The sequence below is a fragment of the Erythrolamprus reginae genome, chromosome 9, assembly GCF_031021105.1.
Source record: "Erythrolamprus reginae isolate rEryReg1 chromosome 9, rEryReg1.hap1, whole genome shotgun sequence".
In the NCBI taxonomy this organism is placed as follows: Eukaryota; Metazoa; Chordata; class Lepidosauria; order Squamata; family Dipsadidae; genus Erythrolamprus; species Erythrolamprus reginae.
Genome location: NC_091958.1, coordinates 40,656,685 through 40,684,183, shown reverse-complemented (window position 1 = coordinate 40,684,183; position 27,499 = coordinate 40,656,685). Strand labels below are relative to the sequence as shown.

General features: G+C 45.8%; 2 protein-coding genes across 5 annotated transcripts; one reads left to right on the top strand and one right to left on the bottom strand.

The window, feature by feature from the left end:
• Positions 1 to 383: 383 nt before the first annotated feature.
• EARS2 (glutamyl-tRNA synthetase 2, mitochondrial) lies at positions 384 to 13,740 on the bottom strand. 2 transcript variants are annotated; one of them, XM_070760914.1, is made up of 9 exons: positions 13,282 to 13,740; positions 11,338 to 11,493; positions 9,401 to 9,590; positions 7,760 to 8,232; positions 6,485 to 6,593; positions 5,260 to 5,413; positions 2,857 to 2,987; positions 666 to 798; positions 384 to 571 (listed from the first exon to the last, which is right to left on the bottom strand). In XM_070760914.1, exons 1-9 carry the CDS (start codon positions 13,337 to 13,339, stop codon positions 476 to 478), a joined length of 1,500 nt encoding a protein of 499 aa, XP_070617015.1. In that variant the 5' UTR covers positions 13,340 to 13,740; the 3' UTR covers positions 384 to 475. The 2 variants fall into 2 exon arrangements, with proteins under 2 accessions (XP_070617015.1, XP_070617014.1); XM_070760913.1 differs by having other exon boundaries at positions 13,099 to 13,434.
• UBFD1 (ubiquitin family domain containing 1) lies at positions 12,534 to 26,072 on the top strand. 3 transcript variants are annotated; one of them, XM_070760916.1, is made up of 7 exons: positions 12,534 to 12,755; positions 14,147 to 14,431; positions 14,548 to 14,756; positions 16,239 to 16,304; positions 16,449 to 16,554; positions 19,427 to 19,509; positions 25,686 to 26,072. In XM_070760916.1, exons 1-7 carry the CDS (start codon positions 12,734 to 12,736, stop codon positions 25,794 to 25,796), a joined length of 882 nt encoding a protein of 293 aa, XP_070617017.1. In that variant the 5' UTR covers positions 12,534 to 12,733; the 3' UTR covers positions 25,797 to 26,072. The 3 variants fall into 3 exon arrangements, with proteins under 3 accessions (XP_070617017.1, XP_070617016.1, XP_070617019.1); XM_070760915.1 differs by lacking the exon at positions 12,534 to 12,755 and adding an exon at positions 13,781 to 13,887; XM_070760918.1 differs by lacking the exon at positions 12,534 to 12,755 and adding an exon at positions 13,813 to 13,893.
• Positions 26,073 to 27,499: the final 1,427 nt, after the last annotated feature.

Below are 27,499 nucleotides of genomic sequence, written 5' to 3'. Positions count from 1 at the left end.
TAGTAGCCCGAATCCTCTTTCCTAGTTTTCTTGACAGTATATTCATCTCTACACAATCCATCACCTTTTTAATTACTATCCCTTCTTCTGGTATTTTTCACTTTTCCAATGCTAGGCATATATTATCCTAATGGTTTTTGGATAGCCCTCTATCGATAGGTTCGCAGTTTCTCTTGTATATAATATTTCAGATTTGTCTCTTTTGGAATATTTCTAAGAAAGGTGAAAGAGAGCTTCTATCCAGCCTGGGATCTTTGGTATAATTGGTTGAAAAATTACAAATATTCCAAACTTGTAATTTTTTTAATACTGTTGTGAGTCCTTCGGGATTGGGGGGGCCCAGAAGTCAAATTAAATAAATAAATAAATTCGGATCACGGATGTGTTCTTTGAGTGTTCCCTTTATTAATTTTTTTAAGCAGTGTTTTTCCCTTAGCTCCGCCACGTTTGGAAGTCCTTGCTCTGCCCCTTTCTCTCACGGAGCAGGTTGGCTGCACAGGACCCCCTGGATGCGAAGGCTGGTCTCCTTGGGCCCCAACAGGATCATCATCTCAGCAACGCTGGGCCCGTCCTGAAACAGGGAGGGGCGGTTACCGCAGAGGGAGGGGCAGGGCCTTGTAGTTCTCCCCAGCCCCACCCAGGACAGGGGAAGGAGGGAGACTTGCCTGCAGGCCGCTGAGGGAGAGTCGGAGGAGCTTCATCATGCTGCTGTACTTGGTGCTGCTGATCTGCTTGTGCAGCTGCCTGAGTTGCTGGCCGAGTTCTTCAGGTCTCTGAGTCACTGGGCCTTCCAGCAGCCTTCAGGAGGAGGAAGAGGAAACATAGAAGATTGACGGCAGAAAAAGACCTCATGGTCCATCTAGTCTGCCCTTATACTGTTTCCTGTATTTTATCTTAGGATGGATCTGTGTTTATCCCAGGAGTGTTTAAACTCAGTGACTGTGAATTTACCAACCACGTCTGCTGGAAGTTTCTTCCAAGCATCTACTACTCTTTAAATCAAATAATATTTTCTCACTTTGCTTCTAATTTCCCCCCCAACTAACCTCAGATTGTGTCCCCTTGTTCTTGTGTTCACTTTCCTATTGAAAACACTTCCCTCCTGAACCTTATTTAACCCTTTAACATATTTAAATGTTTCGACCATGTCCCCCCTTTCCCTTCTGTCCTCCGGACTGTACAGATTGACCGTACAGTATAATATGCTAAAACTGAGTAGTAAAACATGAGAATATAACTCATGCAAAGGATTATATTAAAAAATATATAAGGTACTGATATAAAATATTCTTAAGTGAATTCATCTCCTCTGAATGCCACCCCAATACGTTCTCATCTGAACAGCTCTAACTATAACCTTAACGGTTCTAGAAACTACATATATATTTGTACCCTGAAGAAAGTAAGATAATTGTTCATTACAGTCCCAGTGTATGATTTTGTCAAGTAGGGGCTGTAAACACTGAGGTCTTATTGAGGAGTATAATTTAGATTTCCCTGATAATTCCCTGATTTCCCTGTTTTCCAGGTTTGCTAGACATCCTGGCTAGCACTCAGAGCCAACATCACCATTCCACCTTAGCAGCCCACCTCTGGATGGCTCCCATTTGCCACCCCACATGCCCAATCTGAATCCAGCTGGCATCTAGAGACCCATTGCCTGGTACAAACCCAAGCTGCGTGCTTGGCTGCCACCACTGTTCCCTCTAAGGTGAGCAGCTGTGTGGCTGCTCACAGAAAATCAAACTTTAGCACAGGACTTTCAAGTGCCGCACAGTCTTAGAAACATAGAAGTCTGACGGCAGAAAAAGACCTCATGGTCCATCTAGTCTGCCCTTGTACTATTTTCTGTATTTTATCTTAGGATGGATATATGTTTATCCCAGGCATGTTTAAATTCAGTTACTGTGGATTTATCTACCACGTCTGCTGGAAGTTTGTTCCAAGGATCTACTACTCTTTCAGTAAAATAATATTTTCTCATGTTGCTTTTGATCTTTCCCCCAACTAACTTCAGATTGTGTCCCCTTGTTCTTGTGTTCACTTTCCTATTAAAAACACTTCCCTCCTGAACCTTATTTAACCCTTTAATATATTTAAATGTTTCGATCATGTCCCCCCTTTTCCTTCTGTCCTCCAGACTCTACAGATTGAGTTCATTAAGTCTTTCCTGATAAGTTTTATGCTTAAGACCTTCCACCATTCTTGTAGCCCGTCTTTGGACCCGTTCAATTTTGTCAATATCTTTTTGTAGTTGAGGTCTCTTGATGACTCACTTCAACTGAGCTTTGCATAGCCATTTGTAGCCAGTTGCTTCCCCCTCTCCCCACTGCACAGCAGGAGCTCTTTAATTGTGCCACCAAATAACATACAGTGTTTTAATATTGCAGATGCAGACTTGCAGCATTATAAGTGATACTGACATATAACATTTTTAATTATGTGGGTACATTGAATAAACAAAATTTTGGGTTTCAAATAGCACTGATTTTGTTGTTGTCTTGGGTGACACCTGTGAAAAAAATTCAGGCGCTCAGGCATGAAAACGTGCCGCTCAGACACTATACTTTTCCGCCCACACCCAAAAAAAATTAGAGGGAACATTGGCTGCCAACATCCTGGCAGTTGGATAATTTTTCATTTCATGACAGTCATCACCCAAGAGATGTCACCACGGTGGTTTGAATTTCTTTCACGTGGTAGTTTGCATGCAAATGATAGACCCAATGAAATTTACCCAGCATGAAAAAAAACTCGTTTGCACATGAGGATGTTTACGTGGAAAAGGCAAGTAGGAATTCCTTCCCCCCCCCCCAAATAGAGCAAGATCCCCCCCACCAAGACTGCCCGATTTACCTGAGGACCACCCTTCCTATCCGGTCGGCCTCAGTGGAGAGAATCTGCAGCTTCTCGGAAGGCACAGAGGGCCGGATCCACAAGAAAGCATAGCTGGGGGAGACCAAGTCCTTCAGGCAGCTAAGGTGGCCCTAAAGAAGGAGGAGTTCTGAGAAGCAGAGCCAAGGGAGGGGGGGAGAGAGAGAGAGCCCCCACCATGTCCTACCCCCCACCTGGCCAGGGTGCTTCAGCTGGTGCTCTGCTCAACTTGCCAAGGAAACATAGAAACATAGAAGATTGACGGCAGAAGAAGACCTCATGGTCCATCTAGTCTGCCCTGATACTATTTCCTGTATTTTATCTTAGGATGGATCTATGTTTATCCCAGGCATGTTTAAATTCAGTTCCTGTGGATTTACCAACCACGTCTGCTGGAAGTTTGTTCCAAGGAGCTACTACTCTTTCAGTCAAATAATATTTTCTCATGTTGCTTCTGATCTTTCTCCCAACTAACCTCAGACTGTTGCCCCTTGTTCTTGGGTTCACTTTCCTATTAAAAACACTTCCCTCCTGAACCTTATTTAAATCTTTAACATATTTCAATGTTTCGATCATGTCCCCCCTTTTCCTTCTGTCCTCCAGACTATACAGATTGAGTTCATTAAGTCTTTCCTGATACGTTTGATGCTTAAGACCTTCCACCATTCTTCTAGCCCGTCTTTGGACCCGTTCAATTTTGTCAATATCTTTTTGTAGGTGAGGTCTCCAGAACTGAACCCAAGGAAGCGAATCCTGACAGCACACCAGCATCACAGCCCTGTGACCAAACTTGATAGTCAGGGAAGGAATTGAAAGCCCTTTTATCCAAACTGCCCTTAGCTTAGTATTTATTATTTATTTACTAGATTTGTATGCCGTCCTTCTTCGAGGCCTCAGGGCAGCTCACAGCATATAATATAGCAATAGAGTATAACGGCAAATCTAATTAAATTTAAAATTACAATCTAAAAATCCAATAGTTAAAAACAATCAATAATAGCTGTAAATAATGAATATTATGTTAATAGATCTTAGAATTCTTATAAAATTAAGATATAGAGTTGATTATAATTTTAATTGTCATTATACTGCTTATATATAAAAATATAACCTAACCGCTGCTTTTATAGGCCATAAAAACATACAAAGAAAGAACTGATTTTGAATTACAGTTCAGGTGCAGGGGGGGGGGTTAGGGATATGTCTTGTCATTTTGTGTTGTTTTGTAGCTTAAGAAATAAATATATACAAAATATGTAAACACATGATAAATTATGTAATGTCTTTTAAAAATATTTATATATTCAATAAAAAAAATATTTTAAAAAAATAATCAATACCAGTTCAATCATACAACATGTATCTCGTTTCGTCGGCCAGGGGGCTGAGACCTAATTGCCCCAAGCCATAGGTGAGTCTTAAAGACTCTTATGGAAGATGAGGAGGGTGGGGGCAGTGCGAATCTCCAGGAGGAGCTGATTCCAGAGGGCCGGGGGCCCCACAGAGAAGGCTCTTCCCCTAGGCCCCTAGTATGGGACCACCGTGCACCAGCAGGAGCCTTAGTGGCGCAGTGGTTAAAGTGCAGTAGTGCAAGCTGCTTCTGCTGACCGCTGGCTGTAGTTCAGCAGTTCAAATCTCACCACCAGCTCCAGGTTGACTCAGCCTTCCATCCTTCTGAGGTAGGTCAAATGAGGACCCAGGTTGTTGGGGGCAAGAGGCTGATTCTGTAAACCGCTGTAAAAAGGGCTGTAAATCGGACCAGAATATCTCTGGGACCGCCTTCTGCCGCACGAATCCCAGCGACAGATTAGGTCCCACAGAGTTGGCCTTCTCCAGGTCCCATCGACTCATTTGGCGGGTCCCAGGGGAAGAGCCTTCTTTGTGGCGGCCCCGACTCTCTGGAACCAGCTCCCCCCCGGAGATTAGAACTGCCCCCACCCTCCTTGCCTTCTGTAAACTCCTTAAAACCCACCTTTGCCGCCAGGCATGGGGGAATTGAGATATCTCCCCCAGGCCTATACAATTTATGTATGGTATGTTTGTATGTATGTCTGATTAATAATGGGGTTTTTTTAAATGTTTTTAAATGATTAGATTTGTTATGAATTGTTCTATTGCTGTTGTGAGCCGCCCCGAGCCTACGGAGAAGGGCGGGATATAAATATAATATAATATAATATAATATAATATAATATATGGTAATATAATATATTATATTATATATATATATATATATATATATAAATAAAAGCACTGTGAAGCGTTATATAGGTCTATGGGCTGTTGCTATGCACACACCCTCCCCCAGCTTTCACATCTATGGGGGCCACTGTCCCTTGGCAGGCATCCAGAGCCTCCTCTGAGAACAAATTGTTTCCTACTTACCTTTCTCAACAGCAGCACCTGCTCAATGTAGCCCTTTTCGAGGACTTTCCTCTCCGGAAGCTGCTTGCCATAGACTTCCTCCACAGAAGCCTGGATCTCTGCCACAAGCTTCTGCCGTAGCCTCTCGTCTCCAATCTGCTGGGCCAGGTGAACCCTAAGCAAAAAAACATACTAAATGCAGAGGGCGCGGAACGAAGCCACAGCAACCATTACAAGGACACAGCTCACTAATATGGCCCATTATAGTGTTCCCTCAAATTTTGCGGGGGATGCGTTCCGAGACCATCCGTGAAAGTCGAATTTCCGCAAAGTAGAGATGCGGAAGTAAATACACTATTTTTGGGCTATGAACACTATCACAAGCCTTCCCTTAACACTTTAAACACCCTAAATTACAATTTCCCATTCCCTTAGCAACCATTTAGATTATTACTCACCCTGTTTATTTATTAAAGTTTATTTTTTAAAAAAAATTATTACAGGTGGACGAAGGTTTGGCGATGACATATGACGTCATCGGGCGGGAAAAACCGTGGTTATAGGGGGGAAAACCACGAAGTATTTTTTAATTAATATTTTTGAAAAACCATGGTATAGACTTTTCGCGAACTTCGAACCCGCGAAAATCGAGGGAACACTGTACTACAAACATCCACCCCAGTGCAGCCCTCTTGTAACGCAGAGCCCATCCCTCGTTTTTTGTCCTGCCTTCAGGTGCTTTGGAGAATAGGTTGACACCCAGAGGTGGGCTGCTAAGGTAGAACAGTGACATGGGCTTGTTCCCGTGGCTCCGAGTTCTAACGGAGTCCAGCGCAATTCTGCTACTGCACCTGGGCAGGTAGCCAAATCGCGCATGGACACGCAGGGGCACCTGGGGCGCGATTTTGCTACCTGCCCAGGTGCAGTAGCAGAATTGCACTGGACTCCGCTAGGACTCAGAGCCACAGGGGCGAGCACACGTCACCGTTCCACCTTAGCAGCCCACCTCTGTTGACACCCTCTTCTTTGTGGCTGGCCCTCAAATTGCCCATTTTGGCCAAGTCGTTTTCTTGGTATACTGTCATCTCAGGAAAGTTTGGGCAAAGAAACTGTGATTTCCCCCATTACCCTTAGTTCAACTTCAAGCAGGAGGGGAAATGAATTACAGGGAAACTAGAGTCCAAAACACTGGGGAGAGAGCTGGAGGAGGGCAACAGATGCCTGCCTGCCCCTTCGTTTTCTCTACCTGTTGAATTCTGGCAGTTTCTTCAAATCCAGGAGGGCTGAATGCCTTTCGACCCTGCTCAGGTCAAACTCTTCAATCAGCTCTTTTAATGTTCGTCCTATTCTGTTTTCTGCAAAACAGATCAAGAAGCTGCTGGACTTCTTCTCATAGACACCAAAGTTCCACCGCCAACTTTGATGTAAAGGTATCACATTGATTTCTCCTACTTTGCCCACAGCCTCTTCTACCCGCCCATCCTTCAATTTCGAACTAAGACGACAATCATTCCCTCGTCAACATGCATTTATTTATTATTTATTCATTTATTTATTGTATTTATATGTCGCTCATTGCAAAGTGGACTCAGAGCAGCTAACAAATGTGATAAATACAATAATATTAAAATACAATGACAAATATATAACAAAAACAGTAATAATGATAAATAATAACTTTGAAAGAACCATACATACACAGCAGTCAATCTAATTCCAGGCCTGCCGGAAAAGCCAGGACTTAAAGGCTTTCCAGAAGACCGGTAGGAGGAGATAGTGCAAACATCTGGAGGCAGTTGATTCCATAGGGTCGGAGCCGCCACAGAGAAGGCTCTTCCCCGAGGTCCTACCAACTGAAATTTGGCAGACGGGACTTGGAGAAGGCCGACCCTGTGGGCTCTTACTAGCCGCAATGAGGTGTGAGGGAGGAGGTGGTCCCGTAAATAGTCTGGCCTTGAGCCATTTAGGGCTTTAAAGGTGGTAACCAACACTGACCATCACTGAGACATAGGACTGATGGTCAGCAAGTAATAGCATAGCATAGCATAGCATAGCATAGAATTTTATTGGCCAAGTGTGACAAGACACACAAGGAATTTGTCTTGGTGCAGATGCTCTCAAAGTACATGAAAGAAAAAGATACATTTGTCAAGAATCATGTGGTACAACACTTAATGATTGTCATAAGGGTCAAATAAGCAATTATTGGTTTTTAATAAGGGTTTTTAGTTATTTTAAATATTAGATTTGTCCTATGCTGTTTTATTATTGTTGTTAGCCGCCCCGAGTCTACAGAGAGGGGTGGCATACAAATCTAATAAATAAAATAAATAAATTAAATAAATAAGAAACAATCAATATTAATAATAATCTTAGGATACAGGCAACAAGTTAAGGTCATACAGTCCTGAGTGGGAGGAAAAGGATGATAGGAATGATGAGAAAAACTAGTAGAAATAGAATTGCAGATTCAGTAAAGAGTCTGACAGTGTTGAGGATGGACGGAGCCCAGGTACATTACCTGCAAACCCTGAGCCAGAGTGTGTCATGAGATCCAGGAGGGCGGCTGGCAAATAGCCATCCTGCGCAAACTCCTCCACGAAAACATGCCCTTGTCTCTTGGAGAGCTTGCTGCCGTCTTCGTTCAGGAGCAATGGAAGGTGGCCAAACTGAGGGGGCTCCCAGCCAAAGGCCCTATAGAGGAGGAGGTGCTTGGAAGTGGAGGTGAGCCATTCCGCTCCTCGCAGCACATGGCTGATCTCCATCAGGTGATCGTCCACCACATTGGCCAGGTGGTAGGTCGGAAAGCCATCGCTCTTCAAAATCACCGGATCGCCCTCCACACTGGCCACCTCGTGCCTGCTCCAGCCATGGATCAGATCGCAGAAAGGGTCCGACTGCCCTTCCAGGCGAAAACGCACCACATGGTCAAGGCCTTGAGATTTCTTCTCAGCAACCTCCTTGGGCTTCAGGTGACGACACCTGTTGTCATATCTATAGAGAAACATAGAAGATTAATGGCAGAAAAAGACCTCATGGTCCATCTCGTCTGCCCTTATATTATTACCTGTATTTTATCTTAGGATGGATCTATGTTTATCCCAGGCATGTTTAAATTCAGTGACTGTGGATTGACCAACCACGTCTGCTGGAAGTTTGTTCCAAGGATCTACTACTCTTTCAGGAAAATAATATTTTCTCATGTTGCTTCTGATCTTTCCCCCAACTAACCTCAGATTGTGTCCCCTTGTTCTTGGGTTCACTTTCCTATTGAAAACACTTCCCTCCTGAACCTTATTTAACCCTTTAACATATTTAAATGTTTCTATCGTGTCCCCCCTTTTCCTTCTGTCCTCCAGACTATACAGATGGAGTTCATTAAGTCTTTCCTGATAAGTTTTATGCTTAAGACCTTCCACCATTCTTGTAGCCCATCTTTGGACCCGTTCAATATTAAAGGGGGGAAAAACATCAACTCTGCAAAACTAAAGGTACTCATATTTGTTTAAATTAAACGCCTCTTCGAATCACAGGCAAAAAAGGGGTCCCTGCTGATTTTATTCCACTAGCCATGGCCAACTTTAGGGAACGATATCCATTGGTTTCACCAACCACAGAGAAAGCCAGATTTTAAGAGTCTGATTTTATTTTATTTTTATTTTTTTGAAAAAAGCTTTATTTAAACAATTAAAATAAACAAAATTGACAAACATGCTTAACATTGGTTGAGAGTCTTTGGTTTACATTTCAGCAGTTACCGTTCTCCTTTTGTTTTCTATGTACATTTTAAGTCAAATAAGTAACTAATAGAGAATAAAAAGAAAATAAATAGAAAGAAAGAAAAGTACAAAAGGAGAAAAAATGGAAAAAGAAAGAAATGCTAGTGGTCAACCATTTCCGTTAGCTCATGTATTTAAGCGAACTGTTTATAAATATATTCACGTAATTAGTGAATTCTTAATTTCCAGGTGTATAGTTATGGATTAATTATAAGTTATACATATAGGTATATGCAGAGGTGATGTATGTTGGCATGAGATCTACTAGTTATTAGTATAGTATTTGTTAGTTTCTGTGTAGGTTGTATTTGATGTAAGTTTTAATTCTAGAATAGAAGAGTGTGATTTTAAAGTTTAGTCTCACTGCCTCAAATAGTTCTCACCGTGGAGTTTGCTGACTGCGCAGTGCTTCTTTCTTTAATAATTCCAGGCGCTGAAGTGTGCAGAAACAGCAGTAGGCAGCCCCTTTCTCAAGAAGCAGGTCTGTGTATTTCTTATACAGGTCACATCGTAGGGATTGTTGGTAAGGGGCAGCAGGGCCTCCCCGGCGAGGGCTCTCATCCGGTGGCAGGCCTGCAGGCAGAAAACAACTATGAGCAAGACAAAGTGACAACCAAAACCACAGTCCAGCCCAATCCATTGGCAACACAAGCTCTGCCACTCCACCGTCAAGGTAGAGAAGGGCTCGAGCTGGTGGCACATCCGCTGGTAAATGTCCCCAAATTTCATTCTTAGGAGGCTGAGGATCATAGAAACATAGAAACATAGAAGACTGACGGCAGAAAAAGACCCCATGGTCCATCTAGTCTGCCCTTTTACTACTAAGGTCTCTTTTTACCCAAAGGATTGATTGATTGATTGATTGATTGATTGATTGATTGATTGATTGATTGATTGATTTGTTTGTTTGTTTGTTTATTTATTGGATTTGTATGCCGCCCCTGTACGTAGACTTGGGGCGGCTAACAACAATAATAAAAACAGCATGTAAATCCATTACTAAAACAACTAAAACAACTAAAAAACCCTTATTTTAAAACCAATCATACCTACAAACAAACATACCATGCATAAAATTGTAAAGGTCTAGGGGGAAAGAGTATCTCAGTTCCCCCATGCCTGATGGCAGAGGTGGATCTTAAGGAGCTTACAAAAGGCGAGGAGGGTGGGGGCAATTCTAATCTCCAGGGGGAGTTGGTTCCAGAGGACCGGGGCCGCCACAGAGAAGGCTCTTCCCCTGGGCCCCGCCAAACGACATTGTTTAGTTGACGGGACCCGGAGAAGGCCCACTCTGTGGGACCTAACTGGTCGCTGGGATTCGTGCAGCAGAGAGCTGGATTACAGAGATCCTGGAAGAAACAGCCACAAGTATCAAGCACTAATGGCAATACTTCCAAGGAAGGCTACAAGTGTCCAGCAGGAATTTTCCCAACACCAAATTGGCCGATCAACAGCAGGAAGGATAGCTCTCTGTACACCGGACATCACTGCCTAATGTTCAGAAATGCAGTACAATTCCTATTGCTGGTATGGAGGTTAAACCTCCAACAGGACTAGAAACAGGAACTGAACATAAGAACATAAGAAGAGGCATGCTGAATTGGGCCAAAGCCCATCAAATCCAGCATTCTGTGTCCCACAGTGGCCCCCAATTGTCCATGGGGATATTAAGCAGAAAGAGAAGGCAAGGCCCTCCCTTTCCCTTGACCCCCAACAAATGGTACTCAACCAACATAGAGGCGGCACTTGGACATCCATTTCAATAACCACCTGTGATACACTTGGCATCCATGAATCTGTCTCATCCTGCCTTGAAGCTACCTAAGCTGACAGCTGTCCCGACCTCTTTTAGAAGTGAATTCCATAAACCAAGGACCCTCCGGGGGAAGAATATCTCCCTTTATTTGTCCTCGCTTTCTTACCTATGAGCTTTAGGGAGTGTCCCCTCGCCCTAGTGTTGTGCGATAGAGAAAATAATTTTTCTATCCACCTTTTCTATCCCATGCATGCATGATGGACCACTGCTGCAGGGAGGGGTACTGAACCAAGGACAGGAACACAGGATCCACACTTTCTACAGTGGCATAACCTCTACCCCTAATTCCCGCAAAGTGGGTCTGGAAAAGGAACAGACCCTTTGCAGCCACTTGCAACCCCTTCCCCCCCAACATTTCTCAGGCCCCTAGAGATGATGGGGGGACAACACACTGGCAGAAAATTATTGTCAAAATGATATCAAAAGACAAGGCTTTTAAAAGGGACTAAAAAAATCCAGCAATCCAGGTATACTTGATGTCTTTCAACAGGCTCTGGTTCTTACCTGCCCACTCCAATGCATCTTCTATGCTTTGAGAGGCTGCCGATACCACACGGCTTTGATCGGTGTCTTCCAGTCGAAGGATGAAGCTGCCTTGGTGTTTTCGGGCAAAAATATAGTTGTAGAGAGCAGTCCGTAGCCCCCCCAAATGCAGAAACCCTGTTGAAAACAGACAGCAGATCTCAGAGGAAATGGGCAGATCAGCATAATAATCCCTACGAGGGGAGGCTGAGCAGAGAGCTGGAGAGAGAAAGCACAGCTTAATGTCCAAGGAAAGCACCCTCTTTCCAGCATCCCAGAGAAAGCCATCTTGACCCTGGGATTTGAAAGGACCTGCACTCTGAATTTCGGCGCGCCCATGCAGCCCAGGCCAGGGGTAGGCAAAGTTGGCTCTTCTATGACTTGTGGACTTCAACTCCCAGAATCCCTGAGCCAATCATGCTAGCTGAGGAATTCTGGGAGTTGAAGTCCGCATGTGCTTTACAGCCCTCTCTAAGCTGTTTACAGAGAGTAAGCCTGTTGCCCCCAACAATCTGGATCCTCATTTTACTGACCTTGGAAGGATGGAAGGCTGTGTCAACTTGGAGCCTGGTAAAATTCGAGCTGCCAAACTGCTGGCAGCCGGGGATCAGGAGAAGTAGCTTGTAGTATTGCACTCTAACCACTGCACCACCGAGGCTCAAACAATAGATATAAAGATTTGAAGCTAAGGCAAGCTAAGATTTATGGTATGTGTGTCATATTGTATATATGAGACAATGTGAAGAAAAATTAAAAAAACAATTCCCCCCAAAAAAGAAAGGGCCTGCACTCAGGGTGGGCAAGCTCCTCTACCCTCTTATGCATGCACGGATGCATCCTGGGGGGCTGGAGAGGAGGAAACATAGAAGACTGATGGCAGAAAAAGACCTCCTGGTCCATCTAGTCTGCCCTTATACTATTTCCTGTATTTTATCTTAGGATGGATCTAGGTTTATCCCAAGCATGTTTCAATTCAGTTCTTGTGGATTCACCAACCACGTCTGCTGGAAGTTTGTTCCAAGCATCTACTCCACTTTCAACCAAATAATATTTTATTGAAATGAATTAGGCTCCATTAGGAGCTTTAGTGGAAAGGAGCAAAAGGGCAAACCAGCAGAGGACAATTGGCCCAGGTGCAAAGCCTGACATTATAAAAGCCGGGTGTGAGAGAGCAAGCTGCCTGCAAAATGGCCAGCGGCTGGGCTGCTGATGCTCTGTCCCTTTAAGACCTCCTGAGCCAGCCCAGCAACTATAAAACCTGGCAGAGAAGCCGCGGCGGATGGTGTGCCTAATTGTGTAGCTGAAACAACCTGAAGGGGCCGAAGGCAAACTCCTCCAAAAGCAGGACTCATAAAGAAAGGCCGTGGAGGGGACAGGAATGGCAGAAGGAGTGGGCAACAGTGAGTGCCAGGCTTTGCCAATTTTTGGGGGGGGGGGGCGCCTAGACCAGGGGTAGGCAAAGTTGGCCCTTCTAGGACTTCTGGACTTCAACTCCCATAATTCCTCAGTTCCTCAGCCAGGAAAGCTGATACTCCATTACTGTAGTCTAAAGAAAAGCTGGCTGAGAAACTCTGGGAGTTGAAGTCCAGAAGTTTTAAAGGGGCCAAGGTTGGAGACCCTCGGCGGGCGAGCAAAGTGAAAGGAGGAGTGGGGGGGGGCGGAGGAGTGGCTCGGCCGGAGGAAAACTGGGTCTCCATGGCAACGGAGCACTTGCCTCCTACAAAGCAACACACACACACACACCGGCGGCGGGGCGGGACCTCACCGCAGGGGTCCTCCGCCTCTCCCAGGGGCGCCCTGCTGGGGCCCTTGTGCGCGGAGCCTGAGACCGCCTCCCCAAAGCAGCTGCACCGGAGGCCGAAGCTGACCTCCCGCGCCAAGAGCCCCGAGTCCAGGCAGGGTCGTCTTTTCTCCGGGGAGACTCACCGGTCGGGCTGGGCGCGAACCTCACCCGGACGGCGTTCGCCGCCACGCCCGGCGCCATCAGCGGAAGCGGAAGCCCCGCCCCCACGCGGGTCCCAGCCTATCGACGATGGCATGGGCGGGGCGAATGGCCCCGTGTTGCTTCCTCCGCGTTTCTGCTTTCCCCATGGAACACCCCCACCCCCACCACCAAGCGCAGGAGGGGAGGGAGTCCCTGAGGATTTCGGCCGGGGTGCGGCGACTAAGACGTGCAGGACGCCCCGGAATTTCGGCGCGCCCATGCAGCCCAGGCCAGGGGTAGGCAAAGTTGGCTCTTCTATGACTTGTGGACTTCAACTCCCAGAATCCCTGAGCCAATCTTGCTAGCTGAGGAATTCTGGGAGTTGAAGTCCGCATGTCATAGAAGAGCCGACTTTGCCAAGCCTTGACCCAGCGGCTCCCAACGGGAGACTCACACACTCCGGTGGGCGGGGCTCTCCGGCAAGGCCCACCCCTCGGCTGGAAGGCGCGGCCACGGTGGCCGCCGAGGGCCAATCGCAGCGCCCTTCCCGACGTGCCCCGCGGCCGGGCTGTACACAATCATCATGGCCGCCACCTCCGCCTCCCCCGGTGCGCGTGAGTGGGAGGCCGCTGCCTCGTCCCGGCGGCGCGCGCGGTGGGGCCCCTGGGCGGGTGGGGGCGGCAGCCTCGGCAGAAGTCAGGCGGGCCGCCCCGCCGATGGGGAACCTCCGGCCTGGCGCGGCTTCTGTGCGGGGGCCCCGTCGGTGCAGCGCCTGGCCCGGCTGCGAGGGGGCGGCGCGAGGGGGGTGCCGGGCGGGGCGCGTAGGCCGGGCCACCGGGTCTATATCCCCCGTTTGCCTTTTCGCAGACTCGGAGGAAGCCGCCGGCATGGACGCGGAAGTGCGGAACCCGCCCGTGGGCTGCCAGGGCGAAGAGGAGAACGGCGCGCTGGCAGCCGAGAAAACCGAGGAGCCCGAGGAGCCCGACAGCCAGGCCCCGGACCTAGAGGCCTCGGTGAGCAACGGGGGCGAGGCCGAGATGTCGAAGGAGCTGGTGGAGCTGAAGATCATCTGGAACAAGAACAAGTACGACCTGAAGTTCCCTCTGGATAGCACAGGCGCCGACCTGAAGCTGAAAATCCACTCGCTGACAGGTGAGAAGCCGCCTCTTCTTGTCCCCTGGAGGAGAAGGAGTTTGGCCGGAGACCCACCCACCCGGGAAAGGCTCCATTGTTAAGCCTCCCTCCCTCTTGGTTTCCCCCTTTGGCAGGCCTTCCACCCGCCATGCAAAAGGTCATGTTTAAAGGACTGCTCCCCGAGGAAAAAACCTTGCGAGAAATCAAAGTGATCAGTGGAGCCAAAATAATGGTGGTGGGCTCCACGATCAATGACGTCTTGGCAGTCAACACACCGAAAGATGCAGCTCAGCAGGAAGTGAAGTCTGAAGAGGCCAAGAAGGAGCCCCTCTGCAGACAAAAGGTCAGTCTGAGCCACCAGCTGGGATGGATGGGTTTGAACCTGCTTTTAAACTTCCCAGAAAATAGAATAGAATACTTTATTGGCCAAGTGTGATTGGACACACAAGGAATTTATCTTGGTTCATATGCTCTCAGTGTACATAAAAGAGAATGGTAAAATCTTTTGAACAGGGAGTCTGTTGGAAAGATGACTCCTTATGTTTTGTTACACTAAAGCTTTGTACTTTGATGATGAGTACAAAGCTTTGTACTACGCACCCTGAGTCCTTCGGGATTGGGCGGCACAGAAGTTAAATTAATAATAATGATGTTTTTCATTAACACTCCAATTTTAAGGTGGGTGGAAGCAATCTTTACAGCCAATTCATTGCCTGCCAGCCAAGGCACCCTAACGTTAACTTGTAGAGAATCCCCAGATTGGCAAATTAAGTTCAGTAATGATTTTGGGTCACCATACATGTTGCTCCTTTTTAAATTGTCCAGGTGGCATGAGATGTTTTTGGTCAGGGGTTCTGACATTTAGACTTTGAATTGGGGATGTTTTGAGAAAGAAAGTCCACGCTTATGCAGAGCAACATTCCTTTTCTGAAATTCTACTGGTTAATTTTGCCAGCAATGAGCAAAACAGCCTGTTTCCCAGATAAAGCATTTTCTTGTAATCCTATCATTCCCCCCTGGCTGTTATTTTTTGCCGTCTCACTGACTTGTTTACAGGTGGTATACAAGGTTTCACTTTTTAATCATTAAGCAATTGAGCATGCACAGGCAGACTATTTTAAATTTTCCAAAGCCTTTGCTTGGGTCACCGTAAGTTATTTATAGCTGCTCTACTTATTTTTGTTGGATCCTGCTATTGCCTTGGATTTTTGTCAGTGCTGACACTGCTAATATTTCCCATGATTTATCACCTCTTTCCTGCTTGCTGTTCTCGTGACTGACTTTAGCCGTTCTTGCCACCGCCATTCCATGGCTGGATTTTGTTTCTGCAAATCCAAGCACCTTGATCCTAGAATGATAGAACTCTGTAGCTGCCATAAAGTGAGTGCATTTAGGCAGATGTTCCAAATGCTTTGGTCTCCCCATTCAGAGGTTCTGTGAGCACCTGCATCAAGATTGTTGTACAGTGCAACAAGTTGCAGAATTTTGAGAGTAGACTGAAGTAAGAATACATTCCTTTAACTCATCCTTTGAATTTGAAAAAGTTCCCTGTCCCATCTAGATTTTCTTTGTAACCTTGCCCGGATTGTTTGTTGGGAAAACGTGAATTCTGCTCCCTAAGAAAAAAGTGCTGATACGCTAAGAAGACTTCAGTGTCTTTTAATTAGCGTCTGTTTGCAGCTTATTTGTAGGGTGCTATTTTCTGAATGAAAGTTGTGCATCTCAGATTTTTTAGACTTCTCATTAATATGTTGGCAAGTAAGCAAAGCATAAATCTGGCAAGACTTCTATTGTTCTTTTGTTAATTTATATTTCTGCTTTACAGCAACATAGGAAAGTCTTGGATAAAGGGAAGCCCGAAGATGTCATGCCTTCTCTCAAGGGTGTTCAGGTAAGAAACAAAAATTGAAGGACCAGAGATTGGCAACTCTGGCTGTTCTGTTCTTACTGATAGATGGTATAAAGTGCATGTCATGTTTTTTCTTGTACTGTAAGTTGCTTTGTTCATAGAAATCTTGTGTTTCAACCTCTTTAGGAGCGTCTGCCAACAGTTCCTTTATCGGGCATGTACAACAAATCAGGTGGAAAAGTACGACTAACTTTTAAACTTGAACAAGATCAGCTCTGGATTGGCACTAAAGGTGCGTGCCCACGTTTTGTCATTGTTCTGATTTTAAAAGCTTAGCTTTGTGTGATAACAGTACTTTGTGATTTCTGGGTTATTGTGTCTGAGCTGGTGAGCTTCACTGAATTCAATCACCTATGAATTAGGCCAATTTAAGTTGCTCCTTTTGATTTGTGAGAAAAGCTTAAAGGGCCAAAGCATTAATGACAGGAGAGTCTTTAGCTGACCTTCCATTGGATGCTTTTAGGCCAAAAACAGAACAGGAGCGCAGTCTCAAGACAGGATGGAGCCCTTCTGACAAGTGCGATGTGGCACTTGAAGCCAGTAGCATCAGTCGTCTGAAATGCAAGTGAAAAAGTTGGCAAGCTAAACAAGATGTAATTGTGAAGCTTCTATGCAAGATGGAATTCGTGGGGCTTTTTCCCCACTCTTGATATTTCAGTGTAAACAATTTACCAGCTGATCCAGAAATATTGTTTTACTTACATATATTTTACTTTCTGGTGCTGTTAAGCATTACTGCTCTTGCTGATCTTTGTTAACATCAAATACTATTAATTTTAAATGCTTCTAAAATAATTATGCAAGCTTTTGGTTTGGTAGCATATACATGTACTGTATTTTGCAATACAGGGTATCCTCAACCTAAGACCACAATTGAGCCCAAAATTTATATGGCTAAGTGAGGCATTTGTTAAGTGAATTTTCAGCCATTTTACCACTTACCTTGCCGCACTTATTAAGTTAGTAACACGGTTGTTAAGTGAATCTGTCTTCCCCATTGACTTACTTGTCAGGAGTTTGATCATTTTATTATTTAATGTAGCTTAGAACTAAGTAGCTAATAATTTAGGTTCTTGTTGAACTCTGGGCCCAGTTGTTCCTGCATCCATTTCTGTTAACTAGTGTAGGAAACATCCTCAGTACAAGGGAGAGAAGTTTGCGGATGGATTATTTAAAGAGTATTTCTCATTTAGCATTCATTTATTCAATGACTGGTCCCTAGAGTTCTGGACATTGCAGTAAGTCTATGAGGGTCATGCAAACAAACTCCAGCCTCCTTTTACCCGCTAGGCTTCTTTTTGCAAAAGACAACTCTGGGTGGGGTGCAGAGGTGGGCTGCTAAGTTGGAACAGTGACGTGTGCTTACCCCCATGGCTCTGAGTGTTAGCAAAGTCCAGCGCAATTCTGCTGCTGCACCTGGGCAGGTAGCAAAATCGCAGGCGGACATGGAGGGGCATCTGTGGCCCAGGTGCAGCAGCAGAATTGCGCTGGACTCTGCTAGAACTCAGAGCCACGGGGGGCGAGCAAATATCAACGTTCCACCTTAGCAGCCCACCTCTGGTGGGGTGTGCCAGTGGTGATCCTGGGGAGGGTATGAGAGAAGCCCTGACTGCACTAACACAAAAGAAGTACCCAGTTGGTGCTGGATAACAGCCAGGTGAGGTGGCACGCAAGGCTGGGCAGCTGGTGGCAATGGGAAGGCAGGCAGCCAAAACGGTAGAGATAGTAACAGCGCTTAGACTTATATGCTGCTCTGTAGTCTTTTGCAGCGCTCTCTGTGGTTTACAACGCCAGCACATTTTCCCCAGCAATCTGGGTCCTCCTTTTGCCACCTTGGAAGGATGAAAGGTTGAGTTGACTTTGAGCTGGTCAGGATCGAGCTCCAGATTGAGAGCAGAGTTTGCATGCAATTTACATTCTAGCCCCAGTGCCCCACCATGGCGGGGTAGCTCAACAGGAGGCAGTCCCTTATCATACCAAGGGAACAAGCTGGTAATGGTGAGTCCTCACCTAACAATTATGGGATTTGGGATAATGACGGTAAAGCAGGCTGCCATTGCTAAGCAGTGAAGTCACATGACATCATGTTTTACAACAGCATTGCTTAGCGGTGGAAGTTCTGGTCCCAATTACTATTGTTAACTGAGGGCTACCTGTAGTAGCTTACTATGACAGTCTTCCTTGACAGGTGTTCCATTGTCAAAGAAGAAGTCACTGAGCAAGGTCAATCAGTAAACTGATCTTGAGGACTACTAGCTTGGTGATAAACTACTAAGACCAGAATATGTAAAGTTTGATGTAGATACTACTGTATTTTTCAGAGTATAAGATGCACCGGAGTATAAAAAGCACCTTAGTTTTTGGGGAGGAAAATAGGGAAAAGAATCTGTTACCAGGTATTCATCTGGCTAGCATTCTTAGCCAGCACATTATTTTATCCCCTGGTTAGGGCTTTAAAAAAACTTTATTCGGAGAGAGTAACAGTGAAAGAGCTTGCAAGCCAGTAAGAGCTGGGAACATTGTTAGCACCTGGAAAGAAACATTCGGAGCAAGTAGAGTAATAAAAAAAACCCTGCAAAGACTTAGAGCTTGGAAAACATTCTTCGCAGAGAGTAACAATGAAAGAGTTTGCAAGCCAGTAAGAGCTGGGAACATCATTAGCACCTGGTTAGCGCTAGAAAGACACTTATTAGGAGCAAATTAGAGCAATGAAAAACCTTGCAAAAGATTTAGAGCTTGGAAAACATTCTTTGCAGAGAGAAACAATGAAAGAGCCTGCAAGGTAAATGCTGAGAAGATTGTTAGCAGCTAGTTAGGGCTGGGGGGAAAAGTACATTCAGAGTATAAGATGCGCCCAAATTATCAGCCTCTTTTAGGGAGGAAAAGGGTGCGTCTTATACTCTGAAAAACACTGTGGCTACTTTGGGAGTTGATCCTTTATGCAGCCAATCCAGCCGCGTGTCCAGTGAGACAAGAGCGAGTAAAAGATTTAATGGCGGTATTCTTACCTTGTCCTTTTAAGATAAGCTGGGTGAGTAGGAGGGGAGAATATGGGGCAGTGTGGAAGATCAGTTATCCAAACTTGTTCTATCTGTCTATTGTAGAGAGAACAGAAAAGTTACCCATGGGATCCATCAAGAACGTGGTGAGCGAACCCATTGAAGGACACGAAGATTATCATATGATGGTAAGTGGCTTTGGCTGAGAATAGATGCCTTCCCCTGGGCAGCCAGCTTTAGGGGCGCCAGCAGAGTTTATCCGGGGAGGCAGCAGCTCTTTATTTAAGTGTTTTATGTTTAAGTACAGCCAGTTGGGTCTTTTCTGCTTCTTTGCTGTAACAATCATCCATGGCAGTCAGTTAGCTCTTGCCTTCAGTTTCAGTCTTCCCCATCTGCAGTCGTCCCAAGTCCCAGATCACCTGATCACCAGATGATGTGGTCTCCAACTGCTGCTGCTGCCTCTGAATGCCAGGTCAGCCTGTAATAGGGCTCTGCCGTCCATTGTTGTGTTACGATAGATTTGAAATGTTTCACCAAGACCCGGAGGATCGCAAAAGAGGCTTTGAGTTAGCAAGGGGGTCTCATTTCAAATCTGCAGGAAGGGTAGAATGTCTGTGGCCCTGTCAGAGATCTGGATGGGTTGCAGAGGAATTGTACTCCCCCCACCACCAAAAAAAAATCCAATGTGCAGGGTGTCCAGCAAACCTGGAAAACTGGGAAATCAGGAAATTATCAGGGAAATTGGCGGTTCGGGAAATATCGGAATTATCTGGGAATTCGGGGGGGAAAACAATAAATCAGGGAAAAAGCAAACTGTATTAAAATGTTTAAAAGTCAGGGAAAAATCATGTTAAAAAACGGATCGTGCTGCCTGGCCGAGTCAAGCAAAAATGAGCATAACTGTGGCAACAACCTGCTTCCATCTATATCTTATCTATATATCCCGGACCTGCCCGCCTCTGCCTCAGCTGAGCCGGGAGAGCGTTCCCCTTCTTATCTGCGCAGCCCGAGTGGTGTAGGGAAGGATCTTGGAGGGCCCGCTGCAGCAGAGGAAAAGGGACTCCTGGGCTGTCCTGCCCCACACTCCCAATTGGGGCTGTAAAATTTATTTATTTATTTATTATTTATTACTTAGATTTGTATGCCGCCCCTCTCCAAAGACTCGGGGCGGCTCACAACATGTGGAAACAAATCATAAATAATCTGACAATTTAAAATATTAAAGATTTAAAAAAGACCCCATATACTAACAGACATACACACAAGCATACCATACATAAATTAGACATGCCCAGGGGAAGATGTTTCAGTTCCCCCATGCCTGTCGGCAAAGGTGGGTTTTAAGGAGTTTACGGAAGGCAGGAAGAGTAGGGACAGTTCTAATCTCCGGGGGGGAGTTGGTTCCAGAGGGCCGGTGCCGCCACAGAGAAGGCTCTTCCCATAAAATGATTCCCTACGATGTTAGGTGGATGAAGCCAAGGGCCTGCCTGCTGCAGAGACTCCACTTCCACGGGGCCAGGGAGCCCTTCCGCTCTCAAAGAACCTGGCTGAGAAAGCAGAATGGCTTCAAGGAGAGTTTGCCTCCCTCCCTCCCGGGGCATTTGCAGAGGGGCCCCAGACACGAGGGGACTCCCTCAGGTAGCCCCCCGGGAAACAGCCAGCTGGCATCAGCTTGCAATCTTCCCCCTCGGCTTTCACGTTGAAGTTCTGGGAAAGCCAGTTGGGAAGAACACAACTGGCAATCACACAACCCCAAAGCGCTTGGCAGCTCATAGTGAGAAAGAACAGGTTGCCAAGTGCCCAGAATCACTGCAGCCAAATTACTCTAATTTCAGGGTCATAAATCCTTTCATTCAGCCGCATCCTAATTTTGGATGATTGCTGAACCAAATAGTGGTTAAGCAGGTCTGCCATACTGAAGTTGCTCTGTAGCTGTGACGGTGAACATTTTTTTCTTTGGGTGTGTGGCCACACCCATAGTTCAATGAGCCAAGGTGACACAGCAGGTAGAGTGCAGTACTGCAGGCCACTAAAGCTGACTGTAGATCTACAGGTCAGCGGTTCAGATCTCACCACCGGCTCAAGGTTGACTCAGCCTTCCATCCTTCCAAGGTGGGTCAAATGAGGACCTGGATTGTGGGGGCAATAGGCTGGCTCTGTCAAAAAGTGCTATTGCTAACATGTAAGCCTCCCTAGTCTAAGGAGAAGGGTGGCACAAAAAATTGAATAAATAAAATAAATAAATGACCCACACCCCTAGGCATGCGTGCAACCCACACACACTGCCCTGCCCCCATGCGTTGATACATGGCCCTGCTCCCCCATTTCCTGACTTCCAGTAGGTCTGCTTTTTGCCCTCATCAGGCTCCTAGAGGCTTTCTTGGGTCTTGGGGAAGGCAAAAATGCCCCCTTGCAGGCCTTCCAAAGTCCAGAAGGTGTCGTGAGGGCTCCTTGTCCACCTCAGGTCATGTCAGATTCTGAGGCGGATGAACCAGGCCCCTCTGGATACCCTGGGCCAGCGGGGTTGCTGGTTGAAGCAGAGAGCGAGAGTGAAGGAGAAAGTGGCCTGAGTGAACCGAGGAACCACTAGAGGGGGCTGATGTGACAATGGGGGAGTGGTCCAAGCCAGAGGATAAGGAAGACATGAGAGTGGAAAGTCAGTGGATTGACCCTCGCTATAGGAGATTGCTCAGAAGGCGAGAGGAGTTGCATAGTACAGTGTTCCCTCGATTTTCGCGGGTCAAACTTTGCGAAAAGTCTGTACCACGGTTTTTCAAAAATATTAATTAAAAAATAATTCGTGGTTTTTTTCCCATACCACAGTTTTTCCCACCCGATGTCATATATGTCGTTGCCAAACTTTTGTCCGCTTTTAATAATTTTTTTTTAATAAACTTTAATAAATAACCCTGGTGAGTAATAATCTAAATGGTTGCTAAGGGAATGGGAAATTGCAATTTAGGGGTTTAAAGTGTTAAGGGAAGGCTTGTGATACTGTTCATAGCCAAAAATTGTGTATTTACTTCCGCATCTCTACTTCGCGGAAATTCGACTTTCGCGGGCAGTCTCGGAACGCATCCTCCGCGGAAATCGAGGGAACACTGTAAAAGATATTAGTGTACAGACTTAGCCTCTTTGTGGTGTGATGTCACTTCCAGGAGTATAAAGGCAAAGGATCTTGGGAAATCGGGTGTGGCGTTTCAACTTCGTTCAATGGGAAAGATGTGAGACTGGGGGTGTCCTTGAACAAGGCTTTAAAACCATGATTTCTGCCACAATAAAACTCATTTCTCTGCTGGATGCTTGTTGCCACGACTCCGGCGAGCACAATTCATATGCTTAAATGATAAATGGACTGTGTAATCTAGCGATGCTTGTTAGTCCGAGTTTTGCGCCTTTCCCGGACTTTGTTGACATTTAGCTCCAAAGAGAAAATACTCCCTTCTTCCTGGTCGTTTAAAATCAGCTTTTTGTGATGTGTGCTTATATCAAGAAATAGTTTAATTTATTCATAAAATAAAGGATTTTTGAGTCGGGGGTTTCTCTCCAAGGGCCATGCACGGAACAGAAACTACCAGTTTCCTGACTTCCAGTGTGCCCAGTAGACCTGTTTTTCGCAATCCCCTGGCTCCAGAAGCTTTCTTGGAGCTTGGGGAGGGTGAAAACGCCCTCCCAGCGCCTCTGGGTGAATTGAAAATCAGCTGGCCAGCACACACAGGCCCGTTGGGGCTGAGCTAGGGCAGCGGCTTGCGTGCCGGCGGATATGGGTTCTCGTGCCAATGGTTTGCCATCACGGCTCTATAGGAAGACTGCTCGCTCCTTGCAACTGATCCGGAAGGCAGCTGCATAGGGAGTGATGGGGGGGCCTCTCCACATTGCAAGGGTCTTCTTCTCCATTGGCTTCTGGGCTCTTCGGGCTAACCGTTGTCATCTGCAAAGCCTTGCGTTGGACTCTAACTTTGTGAGACTCTCTGCTTGTCTGCCTGTCCTATAAAAGTGGGCAAGGTGGGTGTGATTGGGTCCCATCTACAGAGCAACACCCCTTTGGGTTAGTTCCCTGGGTTGCTGCTCCTGCCCCCAAGAATCGCTTCCTCCCTGGGGTTGGTTGGTTTCCAACTCTGTTAGCCTTCCGGAAAGCTTTAAAAATTTGCTTTTACAACCACTAGGCTGGCCAATGTATGAACGATTAGTGCATGATTTTTTTTTCCTTTTTTGCATTACACTGAGATTGTTGTATTTGTTTCTTAATTACTAACAGGGTTTTCTGTGCTTTGAGTTCCTTCAGTTGGGGGCCTTCTAAATCAAAGAAATGAATCCATTGCTAGAAAACAATTACTGGGTCTCTTGGCATTATCAATACCCTCTTGAATGCATTTTCTGCCATCCCTCTGTCCTTTTCTGTGGAGGAACCAGGACATGAAATTCACATCAGGGTGCTGTTTTGTCAAGGATTAGTTCAATCCTGGGTGATATTCCATTATGTTACCATATAAGGCAGGGGTAGGCAAAGTTGATTCTTCTATGACTTGTGGACTTCAACTCCCAGGATTCCTGAGCCAGTCGTGCTAGGTCAAGAATTCTGGGAGTTGAAGTCCACATGTCATAGAAGAGTCAACTTTGCCTACACCTGATATAAGGCAAAAGAAGGTTGTAAGCATGTTGAATGTTGAGTCATAGGGTGTAACTGCAATCTGATTGGGCCAGAGCATTATAAAATGCAAAGCAACTTTGCAGTGGTTGTTAGCTGTGGTGGTATTGTTAGTTGGCTGGCTGGAGCAGTTTGAACGTTGAGTTAAGATATTGAGTTAGAACTGCAGTATTGATACGGAGAAACCTGGATTGGTTTAGGATCTACATGTAAGTAAGCTTTACTGCATATAGTTAAGGCAAAGTTTGTTCCTGTGAATAGAAGAGTAAGGCAGAAGATATTTTGCTTGCACTGAAGAGTAAAACTGTTTGCTACTGTTTTTCTACATAAGTGTCTTTGTTATTTCTCTGCACTGGTTCCTAAATTGCTGCAATATAAATTCTAGTATCTTGTCAAGACCTACTGCGTGGCTCTGTATATCTGGGCATATTTACCCAATAAGCCCTCCCCCTGTAGTGCTGATGGATGGCCTTGCATCTCAGCCCTGCAATTACCGCTTCCTCTTCATCATCGCACAGCAGTGGTGTCTCCTTGGGTTCAGAGTCTGGTTTCTTAAGGCAGCTGGATTGCCCACTGGCTTCAGCCTGGTTTGTGGCCGGAGGAACTGGCAACCCGACTGCCTGCCGGATCCAAGGGGATGAGAAAGCCGCTTCCTCAGAACTCCTAGCTGTGGGGTAGTTGAAAGTGCACCAGCCTTGCCGAGCAGGAAAAATGTGTGTGTAAGGGGAGGGGGAGCACAAACTTTCTGGGAGGGGACCTGGAACTAAGACAAGGTAACCCTAAAGTAACGTTCTACATTTAGGCAAGAAAAACAAAATGCACAAGTACAGTATAGGTGGTATGTTGCTCAACAGCAGCAACTGTGAGAGTGATAGTGGACAACCGTTTAAATATGAGCCGGCCATGTGCAGCAGCTGCCAAAAAAGCCAACACAGTTCTAGGTTGCATTAACAGAGAAGTAGAATCAAGATCATGCCAAAATCCACTGCATAAGGCCTTAGTAAGGCCACACTTGGAATACTGAATTCAGTTTTGGTCACCACAATGCAATAAGGATGTTGAGACTCTAAAAAAAAAGTGCAGAGAAGAGCAACAAAGAGGATTAGGGGACTGGAGGCTAAAACATATGAAGAATGGTTGCAAGAACTGGGCATGGCTAGTTTAATGAAAAGAAAGACTAAAGAAGGCATGATAACAGTGCCCCAATATCTCACTGGCTGCCACAAAGAAGAGGGAGTCAGGCTATTCTCCAAAGCACCTGAGGGTAGGACAAGAAGCGATGGGTGGAAACTAAACAAGGAGAGAAGCAACTTAGAACTAAGGAGAAATTTCCTGAACAGTCAGAACAGTTAATCCGTGGAACAGCTTCCCTCCAGAAAGTGTGAATGCCCCAACACTGGAAGATTTTAAGCAGATGTTGGGTAACCATCTGTCTGAAGTAGTGTAGGGTTTTGTGCCTAAGGGGGCTGGACTAGAAGATCTCCAAGGTCCCTCCCAACTATGTTGTTGTTGTTGTGATAATGATGATTGTTACTTTGCTGCTGTAATATTTGGCTTCTATCTTTGGACTCCAGGTAAGAGTTTCTGACGTAAAACCCTTGATTCTAAAACTGTTTGTAAATAACGGCTTTTCTCTGTGAAAGGACCTGACGTTGACTTCCTGTGACACTTAAGTGACGGTGGCTCATGAGTTTTCAAACCTCGTCCCTCTTTTAGGCTTTCCAGCTGGGTCCCACAGAAGCCTCTTACTACTGGGTCTACTGGGTGCCCACTCAGTACGTGGACGCAATCAAGGACACGGTGCTAGGGAAGTGGCAGTACTTTTGAAGGCACGCTCACCTCTGGCACGGAGACGGACTCGGACCTTAAGGACACTGCTGGAAGAGGCCCAGGTGGGTTGGGGCTCCGGGACTCCTGAATCAACGCCATCTCGGAGGGGCCTGGGAGAAGCACGCCAGAGGTGGGGAGATCTCTCGCCGTTAGTTCATTTTTAACTTAAAAGCAGTGCCAGCAGCAGCAGGAGCTCTTGTTCTGCGGCAGCTTCAACCGTATTTAAAAACAAAAGCAAATACAAATGGAAACCAATAAATTTTAATTTACAAACCACTGTGTGTAAATACACTTCAACTCTGCAGCTCTTCAGATTTTGACAAAACCAAACCAAAACAATGCATCACTGTGGATTTTCTACATGGCTTGGACAACAAGAGGCGGATATTTTCATAATTCTTCATATATAAATACCATTGTTTGGGCTTGTAATGGGGGCGTCGGAGAAATATAGGTTTTGCTCGTCTCTTGGAACCTTAATGAAAACTTTTCGACCAAACGTATACTTGGGAGGGGGGCGCGTGGGGGGGGGGTGTTGTTTCATAAGCCATTCTCTTCCTGTCCTTGGGCTTTTGTAACCTTTCTGGGGTCAGTAGGGGGCAGTTTCCACTTTGGACCAGAAGAGAGTCAGCTCTTTTTAAATGTTGTGGCGAATCATTTCATATCTGTCATTGGGAGGGGAGGGAGGGAGAGAAGTGTGCCATCAAACCGACATGTTGCTTAGCAGAGTGTTCTCCCCTGCTTCCCCTTCCCCAATGCTGTTGCCATAAATGGAGGGCGGGGGGAGCCTAGTTGCCTTAAGGGGCTTTCTTTGGCCGTTTCTCTTAATAATCCAAGAGCACTTTGCTCTAAAGGTGCTACTGTTGCTGCTTGGAGGGGGGGGAGTGTTAGTATTTGGCATTTTCTTTCCCGCAGGGGCAAGACCTCCTGCCTCCCAAGCTAGCAGATGCAATCGAAGGCCTTTCGGAGCCAACCTGGGCACCAGGTCATCGCCATATTCTTCCTTGTAACCGCCAGAGTGGCTTTGGTTCCAGGCCTGCTATTAGTCCTGGAATGCCAGTAGTGAACTTTCCTTTTAGTTTTTCCTTTTCTGTTCCTTCCTCGGTTGAAAACCATGCTGGGGAATTGCATTCAGGGGCCTTTTGGGTTTCCTGAGTGGCCCCATCTTCTGCTGCGGGTTCCATCCAGTGCCCTCGAAATGGTAGATTTTAAAGAGGTTTGAGAATCGTAACAGCTCCTTACCTAGGCCGTTTTCTACAGATATTCAGGTTAGAGATTGGTTGTTATTCTGAAAACGTATGAAGCCATGGAAGAGGAAAAGAATTAAAAAAAAATAGACATGTTGGTCTAGTTATTCTGTATAATCTGCATAACCAGAATTGAGTTATTCTGAGTATATTTTATGACAGAAACATGAACTCCTTGTTTTTGTGTTTATGTCTTAATTTTACTCAACACCTACAAATATACCTAGTGTTAAACAGCCCTCCAAGCTGCTGTATCCTAAGATATCTAACGGAGGATTTTTGTAACACATAATGCAAATAGTTGTAATAAATTCCATTGAACTCAGTAGGATTTCCTTGGAGTAAGCTTTGCAAGTAGGAGAAAGGATTTTCAAAAATATAGGAACTTACAAGAATTGTAAGCCTTTACTACCTGGAAACTTTTATGTAGATCATTGTGAAATTTACCTTTTT

Excerpts from the sequence above, each read along its gene's own strand:
- EARS2 (XM_070760913.1), bottom strand. The coding sequence starts at position 13,339 with ATGGCGCCGGGCGTGGCGGCGAACGCCGTCCGGGTGAGGTTCGCGCCC. Across the intron at positions 799-2,856 it reads ATAGGAAGGGTGGTCCTCAG|GCTGCTGGAAGGCCCAGTGA; the intron begins GTAAATCGGGCA and ends CTCCTCCTGAAG. Across the intron at positions 572-665 it reads TCTCCCTCAGCGGCCTGCAG|GACGGGCCCAGCGTTGCTGA; the intron begins GCAAGTCTCCCT and ends TCCCTGTTTCAG.
- UBFD1 (XM_070760918.1), top strand. The coding sequence starts at position 13,863 with ATGGCCGCCACCTCCGCCTCCCCCGGTGCGC. Across the intron at positions 14,757-16,238 it reads AGCCCCTCTGCAGACAAAAG|CAACATAGGAAAGTCTTGGA; the intron begins GTCAGTCTGAGC and ends TCTGCTTTACAG. Across the intron at positions 16,305-16,448 it reads CTTCTCTCAAGGGTGTTCAG|GAGCGTCTGCCAACAGTTCC; the intron begins GTAAGAAACAAA and ends CAACCTCTTTAG.